We start from the raw sequence: 16,365 nt of genomic DNA, 5'->3' as shown, positions 1-16,365 counted from the left end.
GGCCTCTCTGGATTACTATCCTTCTAAGTTCTTGTGAAATAGGGACTTTGACACGAGGTTTTTCGACTACATCCTCTTGGTTTCTGACGTTTGTCTGAGGATTGTCTAAAGGCATTTGGTTTATCGTAGGCTCTTCCTGGACCGCTACCACTGGGTTCTAAACCACTTGTTCTCTGTGTCGAGTTTGAGGGACCCCAAAAAAGTCAGCAATGCGCGTCATCTGCGCTGCCAACAATTGGTTTGTTTGGGTGGTGTTTTGAATTAGAGGATTAAACACCGCTCCCATTTGTTGTGTCAACATTTGGACCATATCATGATTACTCTCGTCCATTTGTTGTCTAATCACCTGCGCTGAATTATTTGTTATCCGCGACACGTAAAGTGGTTGTTGATTTAGTCTACTCATGTTTCCGCCATATCCTGACCCTTGTAAAGGTGAAAACATATTGGCCATAGAATCAGAATACACTATCGGGGAATTGTGTAGATTTGCCATTACTGAAGTTGGCATTCCAAATGGTTGTTCCCTACCAGGCAGAGGCATGGTGAAATTCGTCACAAAAGGCCTAGAAGTGTTTCCCATAGGAGGGGGTGTCCCAACAGGCATTTGTTGCGCCCTAACGGACGGACTAGGCGCATTTTGCGAAATTGAAACCGCTGGTATTGACCCTGTTGACGAAGGCATAGCCTCTGACATAGGGACTGATCCTACATTGCCTCTCGTCGAAGGGATAGGGTTGGATACTAGTATGGCTTCACTTGGATTAGGATTATTTGGATTATTTGGCTGATTCGCCATTTTCCTTACTCTTGTTATTTTAGGTCTTTCTACGTCAGATACGGCTAATTTACCGCTTCTTAGTCTTATACAACGAAGAAAAAACCTTGATTAACGATTATCTAAGTTTTAGATTTCTGCACTGTCCCACTGGGCGTCCGAATTTGTTCGCGGTGAATTTCGGCGAACAACCTCTGGTTTTCCAAAACTTGTCGAATTGGGTTACTTGCAGGATCAACCACACAAATCCTAGGACATGTGCAAATCTAAATAACTTTGTAAATCTCTAGAATAACTTTTGTACCTTTCATTTTGCTTATCAAGTTTTTATGTCGAAAGGTGTCGATTAAAAAACGTTTAAATAGATGTAAATTTGACAAGATAAGATAAATGGCAGAAAATAACCGACGAAACATAAAGTGTCGAAAGACGAAATGCAGAAAGATAATTGACTAGTAGATGTAAAGAGAAATTGGTAAAGAACTTTAAACTTTATAAATAAAACTTTGAAAGAATTGGTGTTTGTTTACACATACATGTTCCAGATATGACTCTTTTCTCTCACACGGGTACTTTGAGTATTTGCAGGAATTTTGTACAAGTAATTTTTCACACTTTTTCTGATAACAACTATCCTATTTATATACAACAAAAATAACTGTTACTAACGAACAAATCCTAAAACTGTGACACTTGGCTATCTTCCTTTGGCCAGATGCTTCCACGCGTCTTCTGCCAAACGTCACAACTCTTTTGAATTCGAATTTACACTTCACGTCGAAATGACGTCTTTCTCCATACTCTGTCGAATTGTTGAAATATTATAGCATCATTCGTGTTTGTTAAAGACGTTTTTTTCCATCTGTAACTATCCTGTCGAAATGTTGAACCATCATTTTGTCGAAATGTCGAACAACTCTTATGGCGTCCTTCGTCGAAGGAACCATTTTCCGTACTAATCTTATGGCGTCAAAAAGGTATGTATACAGGGATGTACCCGTTGTAGAAGTAGATCAAGTTTCAATTTTAGAGTCGTTCACTAAATCGACGACATTATCGTTCACCCTTACCAAAAACAAGAAATGCTAAAAATAAAGCTTGAGCTAGAAGAGTACTTGGTTATGAAAGATTTATGAAACAAGAGGAATGAAAAAGGAGAAAGCTTTAAGAAAAGCTTAAAATAACTTATAATGGTAGTCTTTTGGAAGAAGATACGAAGACGTATATATGGAAAAGTAACTGAAAGCTTGAAAGCAAAAAGGTTGTGAAAATTCCAAATATTCAACTCACCCTCTTTATAAAAAATAATAGCTGAATGATCAAGACCGTGAGTAGAGAGCACAAGAACAACGACTATAATTCCTTTCATGGAAGCATGGTAAACTCAAGTGCATTTAAGCATTCTATGAATTTTGCCATACCCTAGTTGATCATGTCATTGCACGTGTCAAGAATGGGTGACGAATTGTCTCAAAGATGAGACCGCATTAAATGTGATTGTTTCCTATTACTACTTAAAAATTGTCCCCAAGCAATTCAGTTACACTCCACGTTGGACTAAAGACCTAGAGGCCGGTCAATGATACTTAAGGCTTTCCTCGGCTCCTTCAGTGTCAAGCAAAATCTTGGGGGAAAGTTGTTCTGAAGCGGCCAAATGCCCAATTGACCAAGACTCAATCCATCTCAAGCCCACTCCACTAGATCCAACATATTAAATCAATTCACATGCCATGAGAATGTATACAATCTTGACCTCCAATTTCATTTTACTTATCTTGAATCTTGAATTGACATGGACGTTGGAGTGCTAACCTGCAGTTCCACTACGTGTCGCGGTAAAGGAGATTGGATCCACTGTTCGAGATCAACAGTTATCCATCTCTCATCATTTTAAGTTATTTCGTGAAGCTGAAACATCAGTTTCTGGTTCCCGAACGGAACAAGATTCATCTAGCTTTCTCTTTAGGGAGTAACATGTCACATGTTCATAGTATGGTATCCTCACACTGATGTCGTGGATGTCACATGAATGGTAACACCCCAGTGATTTTCTCCTTGTTGAAAAATTAATGGATACACTTCACAAAAAGGTGATTTTCTCCTAGTAAGACTTGATGTTTAAGTGTTATTGATAGTGGTGATAAACTCCAATAAGATGTTCTTCGTAATGTACTCAATGGTGGATGATGTACCTATAAACACTCCAATGAGATTTAAGATTTTTGAATAATTTAACGAGATTTTATAGTTGAGATTTAAGGCCTAGATGTCTATATTGTTGAAAGGTAATTCAGTATTTTAGTATTTTGCCTACGTGACATTATTGTTTGTGCATATAACTAGTAATGTGCTTAGCCATTGAGTCATGTAATAGTTGTAAGAGAAGTTTGTGTAGTAGTGTGTGTGTGCAACCATTTACAGTAACCGTTTTAGTAGAATACTGAAAGACAATTGGTATCTAGATCACAACGATTGTTTAAAGTAACCGTTGTAGTACGTAGATATAGTCACGGTCGCATTTCCGTGGTGGAAAACATCATACATACAATCTCACTTTATCTCACAATTGTTAAACCAACGTGGTGGTTTCCCATTTTCAACTGTTGTGATAAGTGTTTTCCGTAGTAGTGACGGTAGAAAATTAAAAAAAACCTCAACATAAATGTTTTAGTCACCGATTATATGTCTTTTAAAAATTGTCACAAAAGTTCAATGCTATATGTGTTCTCATTTTTCCTCTGTTTTTTCACAACACATTTGCATAAAAATGCTATTAAAACAACTTCAAAATCACAAGTTAATTCTTCAAAATCAATAACGGTGTATAAGTTGTTTATATGCATCCTTGTTCTCTGAGTATTGATCAATTTCAGCCTGTCATCACAAGTTAAATCAATTAATTAAGCATTAGATAAGTAGTTTGGATGTCTCATAATCTAACATCACAAACTTTTCTTTTTCTTAAAAATACAATTTAGAACATGAGTCATATGATATAATCTAGTGACAGTGTAATAGTGTCCAAAAAGCTTTTCAAGTGTTACAAGTTTTTCATATGTTAAAATCTTATAAATTGAAGGGCATCAATAATATTTACCTTTTGAATTTCTTTAATGGCAGTCAATAACTTATCACCAAAAAACTCCACAAGGAAGTCCGCCTTATCAAGAGCTTCCAAAGATTCCGAGAGTGATTTTGGCAATCTTTGAAGGTTTTTTAGATTTGGACATGTATCTGTTTCATTCATCAAATAAATTTATTTCCGTCATCGGTTTCTAACTATAAGTTTTAACTAATTTTCTTACTACTATGTGAAATTCTTATTACATTATCTTACCAACAGGTTCAGGAAGAGAAAGATGCCGTCGAAGACCATCAATGCCAGCAGCAATTATAGCAGATAAGCCTAAGTATGGATTTGCAACACCATCAAATGGTTTAAACTCAAAATTACTCACTAAACCATTGGGAGTTCCGGGCGGAGATGAAGCTCGCAATGGTGCACTCCTATTTTCATTTCCCCATAATAAGTACGACCCCCATGTAGTCGGTTGTAACCTTTCATAACTGCAATCAAATTGAATATTCGTGTAAGAAAACATAGAAGCATAGTTTTTGAGAGAATGAGTGGTTATAAATATTAAATAACATAAACAAAAACCTGATCGGAAGTGGTGCAACAAATGACAAGATAGAAGAAAGATGATGAAGAACTCCGGCCATGAATTCTTCTCCCAAAGTTGATATTCCATATTTTGATGATTCGTCAGATGCCATAAATACATTTTGGCCATTCTGCCATAAACTTAGATGAACATGGCATCCGGAACCCACTTCATCTAAAATGTACCTTCAAAATTGCAACAAAACACTGTCATTAACTATCAAATATAGGTTTGTGATATATAAAAACCCTAACGCTCACATGTTACATTGGCACTTACTTTGGAAGAAAAGTTGCGAGCAAGCCATGTTTTCTTGCAATCGCCCTAACAGTTTCACGTGTGTAAACTAAGTTATCTGTAGCTTTAGTGCAAACAGTGTGTCCCAAAACCACTTCGAATTGGCCTTTTCCAGTTTCTGTATGTAACTGCAATTTTCTGCATGCGTTAGAATTCGTATAGTTTGTCATGTATTTAAATTATATTTACCTGTTCTACTGGAATGCCTATGGAATGCAACGCAGACGCAATTTCACGAAGTATTGGGGAGGCAACATCAAATGCTGAGGAGCAACCGTAAGGACTCGAATCAAATGGTATCCATTCTTCTTCTTCTTCCCTGAATGGTTTTCTTGGTATAATTTTTTGATATGGTAAACTACAATAATCAAATCACAAGATAATATAGAATGCCATACCTTGTTATGCTCTTCAAAAGAAAAAACTCATTCTCAAAACCTGCATTCACTACCTAAAAGAAGACAATAAATTAATGATTGTTTGTGAACAAAATAAATTGGACAACTTTTGCCACATCTACGTTGTTAATGTAGTTTAAATAGTTGATTAATCATGTTCAGTAGAGCATGAATAGATATATCAGGTGTTGAAATTCATTAACTATAGCTTTCAAGTGTACAAATCTACTCGTAGTTGGTCATCTAAAATTTTTAATTTAAGGTTAATAAAATTACAAAATGTTAGTGGTTATTGAGTTTCAGCACCTGATATATCTAACTACTATTCAACATGCCTGGTAATTTATTTGAATTGCACTAATCAATTATGAAGTTATAGTAGAAACTTTGCAACATACCAAGTCAAATTCATCTTTGAGAATTTTGGAAACTCTTCTTAAGGCGTCTCTTGGGCAATGTTCCCATGCTTGACCAGGTTTAACATTTAGATCACCCAAAACCATTTCATCTTGTTTGCTCCTATATGAGAATATAGTTGAATTAGTTTAAATAATTCACTATGTCATCTTTAAGAAAGCTTGTATTTTAAGAAGATATATCTGTAAAGAAAAACAATTATAATCCATCAAAATATTGTGATAGTCAAATTAAAACTAATTATCAATCCAAGATAATTAAGTTTGATTCATAGAAATTAACTAAATCAAGTACTGTTTATTATTAAATTTTTATCTATCCATTTACAAAAGTTGGGTGATCTTACGCAACCTAATTGTTAAATATAAATGTGTCTACTTTTATTGTATCAGAAGTATTCAATGATGATTTTTCTATTATGGGATTTAGAGTTACGGGATTTGGATTTAGAATTACGGGATTTAGAGTGTTACACATTTTCATGTCCCACTTTAAATGAAATAATTACAGGATGAGTGGATCACTTGATTGCACATTATTTTGTGAGTTGCCATCTTTTTATAATGCTTTCCAATATTGGATATGTGTAAAACTAGGATCGATAATGGCTCTATTTGCATCCACCGGAAAACTTGCACATCAATTACCATCGGATCATCCTCATAGAGGATGAGTACTTTTGAGTCCTTTATTTAGAAAGTGATGATTGGTGCCAAAATTTGCACATTAATTACCATCAGATCATCCTCATAGAGGATGAGTACTTCTTTTTTTTTAAGAAAGTGATGATTGGTGCCATAGGGACCCTAACCTCTATTATTTTATGTATTTCTTCACGTATTCCTTTTTAATCAATCTTTCAATCTCCTTTCAATCACACTGGGATGAGTTCTCGCCAGAGCTTTGTCCTCTTCAACTTTGTTTGATCTTTCCATTTAATTGATGGGAGAAAAAGTTGTGTGCTTGAGCAACTCTTTTTACTCAACCCCACAATATGCGCTATATATTTTTGTTGAACTTGGAGTGATGAACCTTTCTAATTAGGTGTTATGGCTAGGGGTTATGGCAGATGAAAAAGGGGTGAGAGAGTTTTGTTGACCTTGTGCCATTACCAAAACTCTTGTTGTTTGGAGTTAAAATCAGATTATCTTATACTCGTGTCGAGCCTCTTATTTATAGCTATCAATACTACGAAAAACATTTATCATAACGGTTGAAAAAGAGATACCACCACACTGGACCAACCGTTATGAGGTAAGGTGTGATTGTATGTATGATGCTTTCCACCATGATCGTCCGATGGTGATTATAAGTCAAGTAGAGTGTTACCTATCACAAGAGTTACTTTAAACAATCGTTGTTGTATATCTCAACTTATCACAATGGTTACTTTAAATAGTCGTTGTTGTATGTCTTTTAATAAAATAAAAAATACAGCAGTAGAACAACAAGAAAAAAAACAAGAACAAAAAGAACAACAAAAACTACAACAAGAACGAGAACAACAACCAAAACAACAGTAAGAACAACAAGAAAAAATACAAAAACAAAAATAACAACAAAAACTACAACAAGAACAAGAACAACAACAAAAACAACAACAATAACAACAAGAAGAAGAACAACAAGAACATTAACAACAACAATAACAACAACAACAACCACCACCACCACAACAACAACAGTAACAACAACCACCACCACCACAACAACAACAACAATAACAATAACAACAACCACCACCACAACAACAACAACAATAGTAACAACAACAACAACCACCACCACCACCACAACAACAACAATAACAACAACAACCACCACCACCACCACCACCACAACAACAACAACAACAAGAACAACCATAACAAGAACAAGAAAAGAAAAAACTAACATTGCTAACTTGAATCCATGTTTTCCTTGTCTCATTCAAGTTGGAGAAGAGGAAATGGAGTTCTGAAATTTGTTATTGAAAGAAATGATGTTTTCGAGTTTAGCTTATGGAAGAAATGATGTTTTGGAGCTTGGTTTGGTGGACAAATAGAGTTTCGTAAATGGAAGAAGATGTTTGGAGGTAGAAGATGAAGTTCGTCTAAGTTGAAAGTTCATCTAAGTTTTAGGTTTCACGAGGATCATTAATGGTAGTGTCTTGAGCGTTGATATTCACTAAATGGACGACAAAGATTTGTTTATGAACGGTGAAAAAACTCAATAAACACGCTTATATAAAGAGGCTTAAGAATAAATCAAAATAAAACTATAGGTTCCAGCCTATCACAACGAGTATTTTAAAAACGGTTGTTGTATGTCTCAATATATCACAACTGTAGGTTCCAACCTATCACAAAACTGTAGGTGTTATGATTCGAACTCATGATCAGACGTCACTTTTCACCACAATTGAAGGTTCCAACTATGGTGAAAAGTGTCTTATAAATATATAAAAAACAAAAATAGTATGTGATAGGATTCGAACGAATGACCATGCACACTTTTCACCATGGTTGGTATCTATGACCGTTGTGAAATGCATTTTAGTAAATACCAAATTTTTTTTTACCATAATTAATAGAAAGACCGTTGTAAAGTAGATGTTATGAAAGATCTATTTTATAATAATGTATTAAAATAATTATTTCTACTTAGTCAAGGAATGTATTGTGTCCTATAATTGTGAATGGTTATTAGGAGCGCCTCCACTGTAATGAGTGGGGGTGTAGAAAAAGTCTTCTTTCCTATCTTGCTAAGTAAATCATAATAGATAATATTGTTTAGTAGGACTGTAGACAGAGAAGCTCGGGATAAAGTCACATGCTCTATAAAGAGCGGTGGCTTTTTTTTTCCTCCTGAATCCTTGAGTAACTTATATGTGGCAGACATTGGAGTGGATGCTGGTTTCGTATCTACCATGCCTGATTTATGTAGTAGATTAGTGATATATTTCCTTTGTGAAAGGAATATACCCGTAGTATAGAGAATCACTTCGACCCCTAAGAAATAGTTAAGACATCCAAGATCTTTCAAAGAAAAGCGAGCAACGAGGGTGTTGATGAGTGTGGAGACCTCTGTAGGAGAACTCCCAGTGACAATGATGTCATCAACATATACTAATAAGTATAGTGTAACTCCTATTTTGTGGTGGATGAATAAAGACACATCAGCAGTGGAGTTGACGAAGCCAAGGGATAGTAGGAATACTCGGGGCTCTGTATACCAGGCATGGGGTGCTTGCTTTAGCCCATATAGTGCCTTTTTGAGGCGACAGATATGATCAGGGAAATTTTTGTTGATAAATCTAGGTGGGTGTAGCATGAATACTTCCTCCTTGAGCGTCCCTTGGAGGAACGCATTATTGACGTCAAGCTGATGAATGGACCATCCTTGGCGAACTGCAAGTGTGAGGATAATTCGAACAGTCACCGGTTTAACGATTGGACTGAATGTTTCTGTGTAGTCACAACCAGGGCGTTGATGAAACCCTTTGGCGACTAGCCATGCCTTGTAACGATCAATGGAGCCATCTGGATTCCGTTTGATTCGAAAAACCCATTTACACCCAACCAAACTTTGAGCAGAGGATCGGCTAACAAGATCCCAGGTGTTACTATTGTGTAAGGCATCAAATTCAGCTTGCATAGCTGAGCGCCAATCAGGGTCACGAAGGGCTTGAGTGATATTGATGATTTCTATGGAACATAAGGGGCGAACATGAAGGTTAAGCTTTTTGATGGGCTGAACAATGTTGTTTTGAGAACGGGTGATGATCCCACTATCGTTGGTCGACTAATTTTTGTGTGGGCGAGCAGTGGCTGGGGGCGGTGGTGGAGGTGTTGGCAATGTAGTGATGTTGGCCATCTCATTGGATATTGGGGACGGGGGAAAGGACATTTGAATGTTTTAGGCGAGCTCATTGGAGTTTGGTGAATGGGGAAAAGACGTTTGAGTGGGTTCGACGAGCTCACTAGAAGTTTGTGAGAAGGGCGACTGTTGTTGAGTGTTGTTGGCGAGGTCATTAGGGATTGCTGATGAGGGTGCAGAAGAGTGAGTGGTATGGGTGAGTTCATTTGTGATTGGAGTTACAGGCTTTTGAATGATTTGAGTGAACTTGTTTTGGTTTGGCGAAGCGAGCGTCGAGTCTGGAGCGAGGGTCTGTGTTTGAGTGGCAAGGGAGCTAAATGGAAATTCCAGTTCGACAAACTTTACATGGAGAGAGGTGTAAATTTTTCCCGTTATGGGATCGAGACATATGTATGCATGTTGATCAGCCGAGTAACCTACAAAAACACACATAGTAGACTTTGGTCCAAGTTTATGGTTAGCATATGGTTTAATCAAGGGAAAACACAAACATCCAAAACATTTTAATTTATGATAGTTTGGGCTAATGTTGTGCAATTTGAAGTAGGGTGAGTGGTACCCAAGAATGGGAGTGGGAAGGGGATTTATGAGGTAGGGTGCAGTAGTCATGGCATGAGGCCAATAGGTGAGGGGTAGGCCTGAGTGATGGAGAAGGGCGAGACCAGTCTCGGCAATGTGGCGATTCCAGCATTCTGAAATTCCATTATGTTCAAGTGTGTGGGGTGGAGTGGTGTGATGACTTATACCATGATTGCTTAGAAAATGACGAAGACCAATGTATTCACCACCATTATCTGTGTACAGGATTTTTATTTGTGGTTTATGGAAATTTTCAACAAGTTATTTAAATTTGGGAAATATGACTTGTACATCTGATTTCCGTTTCATTAGATAGAGCCAAATATAACGAGTGAAGTGATCAGCAAACATGCAATAGTAGCGGAGACCATCAATAGATAAAATGGGTGAAGTTCATACATCTGAAAAAATTATTTCTAATGGATAAGACGATATAAGAGTGGATTCATGGAAAGGAGGCTTGTAACTTTTACTAATTTGGCATGAGTTACAATCAGATTGTTGGAATTTATGTATGCCTAAAGAAAAATGTTGGGAAATAAATTTAAAAATAGAGGATGAGGGGTGTCCAAGCCTCTGGTGCCATGATGTGGGTGAGTCCTTGCGAACGGTGTGAACAGAGGGTGCGGGGATGGGCCAGTGATAGAGTTCATCGACACATGAGCCTTTATGGGTTGTTTGACCAGTCTTTAAGTCCTTCACATAAAAAGAATGTTGCAAAAAAGATAACAGCTGAGTCAGTTTGTTTGGTAAGTTGGGAGACAGAAATCATTTATTGTTTCATGGAAGGAACACACAGAACATTAGACAAGGATAAATCATTAATTAAAAGTGTTCCAGAGTGAGAGATGCTTAAACCTTAACCGTTGCCCATAAGCAGCGAGTCAGGACCCGTGTAGGGATGATGAATTGCCATATTAGCAAGGTCATTTGTTATGTGATGTGTTGCTCAACTATCAACCAAATAATCAGTTTATGGGAGAGCAGCAGTTGCAGTGTTGACTTGGGGCGAGTCCTGAGGAGGTGGCAGGATACCATGATGTTGTTGTCTGAAGGTGCGACACTGGGATAGAACATATCCTTTAAAATTACACCACTGCCATTTTTCGAGAAAGGGTTTGCGATTTCCCGGGCGTTGATTTGGTTGTGTAGGAAGCTAGGCAGGGCGCGATTTGCTGTTGTTGTAATTGGGTCTCGCCGGAGCATTCAAGGCGGTGAGTGGGGCAGGGTCTATTGCTGAACAGTAGCGATTGAGAGTTCCTGGATGAGAAGCTTCTCAAGAAGGTCATAAAAGGTAATTGGGTTATCACTTGCATTCACTCCGTCAACGACAGCGCGATAGCCGTCGCCGAGGCCGCGCAGGATATAATCAGTCATGTCTTCAATGGAGACAGGTGATCCAAGCGAGGCATGGAGATCGTCTGTTTGCTTCAGGGAATGCATATAGGTGGTGATGGATTGAGTGCTTTTGGATGCTGTCCAGAGACGCTCATTTAGTTGCTAGAGATGGTTGCGGGAAGCCTTGGCATATATGTTTTTGAGGAGGGTCCAAAGATCGTGCGAGGACTTTGTCTGGGACACCAGGGAGGCAACCTCATTTGAGAGAGTAGGGAGGAGGGCGCCATAGATGAGGCGATCATGTCGTCTCCATGTTTGATAGGCGGGATTGGTTGTTGTCACTGGAGTTGTAGCAGTGGTGGTGGTCATTTTGGGCGGCACCGGTAACGATCCATCTGGGTATTGGAGGGGATCATAGCCATCAAGGAAAGCTTCAACCTGGGGTTGTCAATTAAGGTAATTGGTGGGAAGAAGTTTGGTTACATTGGCAAGGGTGATGCAGGCGAGTGGTTTGGATGGTTTATAGGGGATGGTGATTGAGGTATAATTATCGCTGGCCATGACGGTGAGGGTGGCAGTTGGGGTTAGGAACGACGTCCTGATTTAGAAGGGAGGGGGCTGGACCGTTTCAGCTCTGATACCATAAGAGAAACTGAAAGAAAAGAATTGTATAAAGAATTCATTATTTACTCATTAGTTAGTGTCATGTATATATACAACCTAAATAAACCTAAATGGAATGAATCAGGCTAACAATTTTCCTACAAACTCTTCACTAATTAGGTGAGTGAATAATTGATTAATATCAGATTTATAAATCATAATAATTAAAGGAAATTAAATTATTATTATTATTATTGATAATTAGGAGCACCTCCATTGTAATGAGTGGAGGTGTAAAAAAAGTCTTATGTAAATCATAATAGATAATATTGTTTAGTAGGATTATAGGTAAAGAAGCCCGGGATCAAGTCACATGTCTATAAAGAGCGGTGGCTTTTTTCTTCTCCTAACGTTAAAATGATATTTTTAATGTTAATAATATATTTTTTAAATAATCTAAGTGATTGGATTTTATCATTTAAAAATTAGGAAGTAGGATAACGTGTTTTAGTTGGATATTTGGTATTGGGATCGAGACCACCGTACCTACATGAGGTTGGGTTATGGCTTTCTAGCCTTTTATGAGTCAAATCATCAATTAAAGATCAAAAAAGTCAAAATAATATTTACAATTTAATCAAATATTATGTGACAGAAGAGTAAATATTAGAAGGAAATTGTGTACCAAGGAATTGTCCTTATAGTAGATAAATCAGGTGTTACTCTTGCTTCACCAACAAGACCTACACTACACCCAGATGGAGGTCTATCTAAAAAAGAAGTCATCACCATACTCACAAATGCTAAACCAACACCATTCTTCGCAACAACGTCGTAGAACCTTTTTCTAGGAATTGCCTAAACATAAATTCATACAACCTCGTAACATAATGAATGAATGAATATAATAAAATTACAGAAACATAGTACAGAAAACTTACACGACATCTGTGTTGTCCTGAATGAGTAACCCATAATATACGAACAAATGAAACATCACTTTCTAACTCATCAACCTCGTCCACCACTTTTATCAACCCATTCAAATCCATTTCCTCACACTTTCTTTATTTTTTATGTTTGGTTTTGGGTTTTCTTTTATAAACTCTTTCGTTCCCTCTATATGAGTTTATAAAAATGGTATAGTAAGTAAGATCCAAGTTTGGTAAGTGTGTAAGGATTTTGAGAGTGCGTGATAATTTGTCAACTTACTATATCAATACAATTTTATTTATTTATTTCTCGATTATTGAGACACATGTTTTTAATTGGTCACCCACTGATACTATTATATATATTTTTTCATCCACGCGAGTCACACGAAGGAAGTTAAATAACACACAAAATAGTGATTTTGATTTTAGGATACTATACTAACATATAGTTGTAAAAATTCCTAAATTGCAAAACTTTATTTGGTAAATGTTAAATGACAAAAATAAGAAGTGATTGAAGTATTTCAAAAGCTAAGAGTAGGCATGACACGTGATATGGATGATGATCATGAAGTTACTTAGTGCAAGTCTTGAAGATAGCAATGACTTAGTTATAACTGTGATAACAAAATTTTAAAATATTGTTATGATTATTCCACTTCATGTTTATGTATGTTCAATATGGTTTAGCTTCAGAATAAACATATATAAGGTCAGTTTGTTTCAGATTTTTTGAGAAATTATTTTTATAATGTTATATAATTTGCTTTTTAAAAAAAATTATAAAGAATTTTTTCATAAAAACTTCAATTGAAAATTTATTTTGAATAGTTATTCTTAAAATGTTATTTAGGTATTTCATCATTTTATTGAAATTATTTTTTGATATCAATTTTTAAAAAATCATTTAATTTTGTAACTATTTCAAATAGTTTTTTATAAAAATCATTTTTGAGATACAATTTTAAAAAAAAATTGTGATTTCGAGTATGTTTTAATCTTCAATAATGTATGATTATGTTATAGGATGTCAAAATTAATCTTTTAATTTATTAAAAACTTTTAATATCTTAAATAACATTTTTATAAAAATCAATTTTGAAAATACAAATAAAAAATCTATTTTTTTTAAACTAAATCAAACATGCCCATTATTTTGTAATCAGTTTGTAATGATTAAGTTGCATAGTAATATATTGCATCTTCTTTTTCTCAAAACTATGAGCTTCACCCATGGAGTTTCCATGGAGTTTTTGTTCACTCAACATGGTGCATTGAGCCTTTCGATCTGAGAGTGCTTTGTCTCCACGCTTTATGACTCGCTGTAATCCAACCATTGTTTCTTCTTCTCAAACTATAGATCTTCATATGGACCATTCCAGTTCCTTTTTCGTTCACGTAAGTGATGAACCATCCTTGGTTAGTGTTTTTCTAAAGCTTAAAGATGCAAATTATCACTTATGGGCTCGTTAAATGCGTCAATTACTTGCAAATTGATGATGACATCACCTCTCCAATATTTATAGTTTTGATCATTTATATTATGCATTGAAGTGATGGAAAATGCTTGTACATTTATGGATTCTCAATATCTGAATCAATCGTTCAATCCACCGTGTTCATGGAAAACACAGTTAATGTTTGGACCGATCTCAAGAAGCGTTTCTCTCAAGGTGATTTGGTGCGCATATCTAAATCTATGGAATGCAACAAGATTATAGGTCAGTGATTGAATTTTATTTGGATTTAAACATTTTATGGGAAGAAATTGAGATCTACATTTCCATTCCTATATGTACTTGTCACATCAAGTGTGCATGTGAGACAACATCACATAACTTTATAGAAATTCGACTCGTTACTGGATTGAATGGAAATTTCATAGTTGTTAATTCTAAAAAAAAATCCATGGATCCTCTTCCTCCTATGAACAAAATCTTCTCTATGGTTTTGCGACATGAGAGACAAGGGAACTTTACTCATTCTTAAGATTCTAAAGCTCTTGTAAATGCGACGGATTCTAAAAAATTTATAGGTAAACCTTATGGAGTTGACAATTATTATGCTAAACATAGAGTTTCCCCTCATATACAGAATAAATTTGCCAATCATACTTCCAAAAGTGTTAATGATCGATATATGAAAGTATCCTCACAAGTTAATGATTTGAAACCAAGTTCACCCTCAATCACTCCCGAGTAATATGATCAATTCAAGCATCTACTTCAGCAGTCTACCATCAACCTACAATCATTTTCTTTTTCTAATCATGTCCATTCTTACACACCCGTTTGTCATTCATCAATTCGTAAGAAAGGTACAAGTTTTTCAATCAATTTCTTGCCAAAAACTCACTCTAGGTTCTTGGATCATAGATTCAAGAGCAAGTGATAACATGTGTGGTTCGATTTAGGGGTTTCATTCATACATTGAGATCACGCCAATTTATGTTAAGAGGCCTACATACCAATATTCAATAGTTAGACATGTTGGAACCATTAAATTTTCTCCTGATTTTATTTTAAACCAATGTGCTTTATGTATCTTATTTTTTAAAATTTAATTTATGTGTCAAAGTTGTATCAAACACTTGGTTGCACATTTGTTTTTAATGGTTTCACTTGCTTGGTTTAGGACAAGTACACCAAAAAGATGATTGGTTCTAGTAACAAATTTCAAGACTTGTATTAGCTAGTCATGTCAAATAAGATAGTGTCTAGCTCTAGCTCAAAATCTACCACTCTACCTGGTAATTCCATTTAGCATTTTAGACTAGGATACATATATGTAAATAGAATGAACAATTTACATTCCCAATTTACATTCATCAATGTTGATAGCAAATTTGTTTGTGATATTTTCCATTTTGAAAACCAAAAGAAAATACCTTTTTATAATAGTTCAAGTAAAGTTTTACATCCTTTTGATCTTATGCATCTTGATATTTTAGGGTCAATTGTTATTCCATCTAGACATGGGCATGCATACTTTCTAACTACTATAGATGACTGTAGTAGATTCATTGGGCTAAAACTTATGAAACATAGACGTGAGGCCAAGCAACATGTAATAAATTTCATAAACCGTGTTTTAACCATACACAATAACAAAATAAAAAATGTTAGAACTGATAAGGGACCAAAGTTCAAAATCCATTCCTTTTATGTATCACATGAAATTATCCATCAAACAAGTTGTACAGAATCTCCCCAACAAAATGGATGTGTGGAGATAAAACATCGACAAATTATGAACATTGGAAAAGATCTCCTTTTTCAAAACAATTTACCTAAATTCTATTGGTCATATGATGTCCTACATGCCTCATTCATTAAAAGCAAAATTATTAGTCATATCCTAAACAAAAAATTCCCTTACTTCATTGTGTTCCAACATGATTCTAACATGAATGGCCTCAATGTTTTTAGTTCTTTATGTTGGGAGTTAATATGAGAGTAGAAAAACGGTTTATAGAGGATTGAATAGACCCAAATAAT

The 16,365-nt window shown here is 35.7% G+C and overlaps 1 protein-coding gene across 1 annotated transcript; it reads right to left on the bottom strand.

Moving 5' to 3' along the window:
• Nucleotides 1–3,436: 3,436 nt before the first annotated feature.
• LOC127094975 (uncharacterized) lies at nucleotides 3,437–13,139 on the bottom strand. The gene is made up of 10 exons (XM_051033731.1): nucleotides 12,875–13,139; nucleotides 12,619–12,791; nucleotides 5,537–5,657; nucleotides 5,139–5,191; nucleotides 4,930–5,059; nucleotides 4,723–4,868; nucleotides 4,440–4,628; nucleotides 4,116–4,345; nucleotides 3,876–4,012; nucleotides 3,437–3,652 (listed from the first exon to the last, which is right to left on the bottom strand). Exons 1-10 carry the CDS (start codon nucleotides 12,983–12,985, stop codon nucleotides 3,590–3,592), a joined length of 1,353 nt encoding a protein of 450 aa, XP_050889688.1. The 5' UTR covers nucleotides 12,986–13,139; the 3' UTR covers nucleotides 3,437–3,589.
• Nucleotides 13,140–16,365: the final 3,226 nt, after the last annotated feature.

The sequence above is a fragment of the Lathyrus oleraceus genome, chromosome 6 (assembly GCF_024323335.1).
Source record: "Lathyrus oleraceus cultivar Zhongwan6 chromosome 6, CAAS_Psat_ZW6_1.0, whole genome shotgun sequence".
Taxonomy (NCBI): Eukaryota; Viridiplantae; Streptophyta; class Magnoliopsida; order Fabales; family Fabaceae; genus Lathyrus; species Lathyrus oleraceus.
This window is presented reverse-complemented; position numbering and strand designations above follow the sequence as displayed.

Bases quoted from the DNA above. Each gene is read 5' to 3' on its own strand.
- LOC127094975 (XM_051033731.1), bottom strand. From the start codon at position 12,985: ATGGATTTGAATGGGTTGATAAAAGTGGTGGACGAGGTTGATGAGTTA. The intron at 12,792-12,874 runs GTAAGTTTTCTG...ATTTATGTTTAG, and splicing joins CAGGACAACACAGATGTCGT to GCAATTCCTAGAAAAAGGTT. The intron at 5,060-5,138 runs GTATGGCATTCT...AAAACCATTCAG, and splicing joins CTTTTGAAGAGCATAACAAG to GGAAGAAGAAGAAGAATGGA.